Genomic DNA, 5,689 nt, shown 5'->3' on the forward strand with positions numbered 1-5,689 from the left:
CGGGGTCGGAAACGCTTCCTTTTACCTGTTAAATACTTTTCAACGAATACAATATACCCTTTTACTCTACGAGTAACGGTTATAATATAATATTTTCATATAAAAAAAAACATCTCTTAACACGGTGAGAGTGACAAGCACCATCAACTTCAAAAATTTCTGATAACGAATTTTGTGACAAAAGTAACTTTATTTTTATTTAATAAGTTTCCTATTCGGCGTAAAGCTCCACTATTAACGGTCGAAAGTAATAAAGTAATCCTGAACAAGAAAGGAAGCAAACTTCGGCAAGCCGAAGTTAATATACCCTTGCAGCTAATGCAAAAACTAAATATTCGTGAAAACATTAAAATTATGATTTACTTGCGTATATGTTTAAAAACATTGAAGCTATGATGATTTGCAGCTTAATTATTCGATACTTCCTATGGCAGGTATTTCGTTTTCCGATTTGAGTTATATTAAAATCATAAAGCTGAACTCTCAAACTATTTCTATTACTACTTCCAAAAGAATTTTTTTTTTAAATTCAAAAATAAATAAGCTAACATATTTTAAAAGTTTTTTTTAGTATTCCGATTGTTTCCATGGCAGCTAAATGATATAGTCGTCAAATTTTAATGAAATTTAAACCGTAGTTCTGAAATATAATATTAAACCATTACTCTATTTCGAAGAACCTGATCAAGAATATATATTCTTTATAGGGTCGGAGATGTCTCCTTTACTGCGTTGCAAACTTCTGACTGAAATTATAATACCCTCTGCAAGAGTATAAAAAATACACTCAAAGAAAATATTGTAGTTGAATTATATAACCATCTGCATTCTACCTCATCAGTTTCAAATGAAAAGAGACGATTTGCTCTAACAATCTGGGAGTTTTGCCACGCCTGAGCTCAGCATCCTTATCGAATTTATAAACAACTTCGAGTAGGCAACTTCTTACTCAGCTTCCCCACACCAATAAGAGCTACTTAGCGGAAAGTTTAAACTTTTATTTTAATTTCTCCGTGGTCCGTTTTCTCCAAAATTTGAACAAAGTTTCGCTGTCCTTCTTCTGCAAAGTATAAACCAGGGGTTCTTGTTCCTCTTTTGATGTTGGATTGTACATTGATATACGAAGATATACATGTGCTGCTCTTAGCATAGCGAAGGCCAATTACAAGGACAAATTTGCGTGCTCTCCTCATACTCTTCATTCGCTGCCTCTGTCCCTGAGCAGATTTATTTTATTTTTTTAAGCAAAGCCGCCATTGCAATGGTGTGTTTTTTTGAAGCACCATGTGCACGCACATCACTCAATTTTGAAGTTATCCCAGTCGGAAAAAACACGCTTCCAGGATGCGTTCTTTTACGCTTCCTTTGCATGCAAAAAACGCATTCCAGATCCCTGAAAGCTCCCTTTCCTTTTTTGTTCGAGACGGGACAAAAAGCAAGCCTTCTTTTAATACCGATCTAAGAACGAGTCTTAATGCGTTCCATTGGAAGGTAGTTTCAACTTCGGAAACGCTCGGGTTTCCCTTCCATTTGTACTTTACGAAGGAAGCATTCTACAGCGCACTGTTAGAATGAACTTAGAAACGTTCCTCGGGAACCTTCCTGGATAGCTTCCAAAGCAAGCATTGTGTAACACATCTACAGAATTAATATTGATTCCTTCCACAAGAACACATTTAGAATGATTCCAAAACATGCCTTCTAATAGTCTTACCCAAGAATGCAAATATTATCGTTCCCAAAAAAGCTATTGGGAACTGTTTCTTTTTTCAATTCCAATTTTTATTTATTTAATTTTTTTTAATATAAACATGCTTTAAAACTTTTGGCCATACTTTTAGCCTTATAAGTTTTATTTTTGGCCCTAGTGAAGGCCAGTCGAAGGTCTTTAATATGGTCTGTGAAGCGGTAACCGTCTCTTCTTTGTGACTCTGAAATTATAATAATGAGAAAATATAATATAAAAAATATAATAATGAGAAGGAAATATGTAATTTTATTAAAATACGATTGTAAGTTTGTAAAACACTTACCGAATAATGTTTCATTAAAATGAATGTAGAACGCAAAACCTTCCCTGTGCCTAGTACCGTCATAATTAAGCTCCATTATCAAACTTGGACTTAATATCCTACTGAAGATCTAGATTTTCCGAATTCAAAAATTTTGAAAAGTACATCAAGTTGATCTCTAGTAAAATTATTATTATGGTACCATTCTAATAATTTTTCAAGGAGATTCATAGGTATCATATGTGTTTATTTTGTAAAATATCTTTTTTCAATTAAATTATTAAATTTTTTAATTATGTAATGTCTAATTATTTAAATTTATGTTTATTTTTCTTACATTTTTGTTCACTTAATTTGTGTTCTTAGGTCCACCCTAAAAAACACTACTTGTATGTAGATGTAAGTCCACCCTAGGTAGAAGTAAAAGGAAGAGAGAAAAAAGAGAGCACACAAGTAAACGAAACGAGTTCACAAAACAAAAAATTTAAATTTATGAAATATATATAAATTACCTTTTGTTTTGAAATAGTTTTTCTGGAATTAAACGAAAATAATATTTAAAACGCATTAAATAAATTAAAACTCAAGTCTTATTGCAGTGTACGCTCAAAAAAATAATTCTTTTTATTTGTTTGATTAACAGCCACACACAGTTTTAGGAACAATTTGCTTATATGTGTTTTGACCGTACACTGTTTTTAAGACTGTTAATAAGTGTTTATAAATTTAATATTTTTTTGGCACAGGTACACATCACTTATTGTTGTAATTAATCCATTGTTTGGTTCATGTTATTTTATTAACAGTATTGGAACTCCTATTTAGTTTGTTTATATCAACATACTTACTTGAAAATTAAAACCGCAAAGAATATATTAATTTCACAAATCACAGAGGCACCAGCTATGTATTTCAAATGAAAATCAAAATGCAAGTGGCGAGAAATGCAAAAGAAGCGAAAAAGACCGCGCGCATTCTTGCATTTTCCCTTTTTTTCTTGTCGTTTACTTTTTAGAGTACCGTTTTGTTCGGTTACTCCTTGTAATAATTTAAAACAAAATCACGCTTTGAAAAAAAATCATGTAATCGTATATATATTATTACCTAAAATTAAAATATATAAAAAACTGATTCAAATTAATAATTTTCTAATACAATATAAAATATATAAAATATTATTTTTAATAAAATTAAATATTAATATTTCTTACAGAATTAATTTTAGGAAAAGTTTAACAAGTCATATATCCCAAAAATAACAAAGCGTTCAGATATTGTTTTTAAAGATAAAAAGTGAATATATTTACGCCACTGCTGTTCATTAAGAAAAATAGATTAAATTGGTCTCCCATTTTTTTGTCCATTCCGAAACAAGACTTCTTTTTGCGTTCTTTCGTAAGCGAGGTTTTAAGTGAAAAACACGATCTCAAAAATATCGGACGATCGACATCGTTCGGGTTTCAGTTTTTTTTTTACATTGCAAAAGAAGGCTTTTTTATGCATTGTAGTGGAAGGGACGATTTCACAAAAACTCTTTAGAATGCATAAAAAATGCTTCTTTATAGCTTCTTACATTCTTTTTCGCTTGCAAAGCATGCATGAAAGAAGCTTTTTTTTATTGGAATGCGTTCTCTAACTTCCGACTGGGATGCTGCATTTGCAATAACTGCACAACACACCGGACATTACGATGGGATCTTTCCTAATCCAATTCTTGAATTCCGTGCTTCGACGCCAGGCATCTCGGACCTTTTGTTTGTAAGCCTCTTTTGGCATGGACAATTTACATATGTTTCACAATATTACCTATGGAACCCGCGGTAAAATTAGGTGTGGACTTTTGAGGGAAATTATTCGTTACAAGTAAATATCGATACTGTTTCGAAAGAAAAACATTTTTACTACTTTAACCGTCAAACTCAATTAAAACCGCACTTAAAATGTAGTAAAAGTAAAATTAAAAAAAGTCTTAAATTTCCAAAAAAGCTGATATTCCCGCTGCCCGCTGTCTTCAAATTTTTTCCGCAATCACACTTCAAAAAATTACTATTTTTGACGGGAAAAAGTAGAACCGACATCACTGACCCCTGACTTACTTTACTTTTTTCACGCTAATCCGAAGGCATTTTTCCTCGGTCGCCGAAATAAGCAACAACAATTGCATAGGATTCCCCGTAAACGCCCAAAAAAGTTTACACTGCCAGAAATCACCTCTTGGCTCCGTTGCTTGAACATTGGTCAACTAGAGCAGCAATTAATTATTTGTCTTTAAATAATAAGTGGGGCTAAAAATATGGTATGGAGTGGCATATTAATAGTTATGCTAAATTATCTGCATTATAGATTGTAAATTTCAGTCATTTATATTCAGTGTAAAAAACACTCTGTGTTTTATTGCATTGGTATTGGTGTTTGCTCTGCCATTAACAATGTTTGGGCACCCCTGGTATAAACAAAACCTAGAGGTCGGTATTCTGCGGTGTAAACAAAGTTCGGCCCACTAAGTAATCATACATAAGCATCCAGCCCAAATCTGGAGAGCAATCCCTTTTATTAAATTTCATCATCTTAATTTCAGACTGTCTTGATAAATTTTAAAATCCATTTTACTCTGACACAAAATTTTTCTTAGCTATGGTTTTATGTATGCTCATCGTTTAAGTGACAAATATATATTATACATAAATATAATATAAAAACAAAACCAAATTTTTATTTAAAGTATTTAATTGCGGAGTATTTAATTTGAACAACTAGTTCGCATAGCAAAAATGTTCAGATTAATATATGTCGTTTAATATCCTTTTTATTAATTACTTGGTATATTACTTAAAATGACAATTTTTCAAAATCTCATTTTGGAATACCCAACTCAGAGTTGCTCCATTTTAATGGGTTGGGATAATCGAATTCTCCCTGTAAAATATACTGTTATTGTGAATATATATAAATATAAAAATTATACCGTTATATGGTCGGGCTCATGCCATAAGTGCCAAATTACCCACCACCACATAGCTCCTCCAACAGTTGTTGCTCCAATTTTGGTTGCCGTAGAATGCGGCGGAGGAGGATTGCGATAAGAAACGCTACAAATATTATGTAAGCTTAAAATCGATCTAAAAATATGTTTTGAAGAATATACTCACACATGACTTTCTCTTTGAATTATATTACGTGCCCCTGCCAAAATACTGCGGTTGATAAAACCGATTGGGGCTCGAAAATAACTAAATTTCACAGCAATATTCATAATCTGCCAGAATTGACAATTCAGCGACAAAAAAATGTTTGTCACTTATTACAAATCGTTATCGGCCTGTGAACCGTAAAACCTTATTTTAATACATGGAAAGACGATGGGCGGCAAAATAGCAACGCTTGTTTAACGACGAAAATGGAACGATGGAATTGTTAGCACGAAGGGGTTTTTATAAAGTAGCCCAATCCCACACAACCCATCTAAGCGAGACGGCTGAGATTTTTGACAGTTGTTTAACTCTTGTACGCACAGAGCCACCATTCACAGTTCAAAAACAGACGTAAGCAGAAGCAGTGGCGTACGGAGAGTTTTCTGCCCTTTTAAGAAGTATTCCACGTTTTGAACGTTTTTAGTGGCGTACATCTGTTCTCTGTCAAACTCTTTTAGAAGTACTTTTTCCGGCTCTTATTTTATT

General features: G+C 32.6%; 1 protein-coding gene and 1 long non-coding RNA gene across 2 annotated transcripts; both read right to left on the reverse strand.

Annotated features, from left to right (window-relative positions):
* Positions 1 to 1,814: 1,814 nt before the first annotated feature.
* Positions 1,815 to 3,093, reverse strand: LOC128263986 (uncharacterized). The gene is made up of 4 exons (XR_008268621.1): positions 2,525 to 3,093; positions 2,350 to 2,422; positions 2,034 to 2,142; positions 1,815 to 1,931 (listed from the first exon to the last, which is right to left on the reverse strand). It is a non-coding gene; the product is annotated as an uncharacterized LOC128263986 (long non-coding RNA).
* A 1,628-nt stretch (positions 3,094 to 4,721) lies between these two features.
* On the reverse strand, positions 4,722 to 5,349 carry LOC128263982 (NADH dehydrogenase [ubiquinone] 1 beta subcomplex subunit 2, mitochondrial-like). Its single transcript, XM_052999269.1, has 3 exons — positions 5,162 to 5,349; positions 4,978 to 5,101; positions 4,722 to 4,928 (listed from the first exon to the last, which is right to left on the reverse strand). The coding sequence occupies exons 1-3, from the start codon at positions 5,263 to 5,265 to the stop codon at positions 4,866 to 4,868; spliced, it is 291 nt and encodes a 96-aa protein (XP_052855229.1). The 5' UTR covers positions 5,266 to 5,349; the 3' UTR covers positions 4,722 to 4,865.
* Between the last annotated feature and the right edge of the window lie 340 nt (positions 5,350 to 5,689).

The sequence above is a fragment of the Drosophila gunungcola genome, unplaced genomic scaffold (assembly GCF_025200985.1).
Source record: "Drosophila gunungcola strain Sukarami unplaced genomic scaffold, Dgunungcola_SK_2 000040F, whole genome shotgun sequence".
Taxonomy (NCBI): Eukaryota; Metazoa; Arthropoda; class Insecta; order Diptera; family Drosophilidae; genus Drosophila; species Drosophila gunungcola.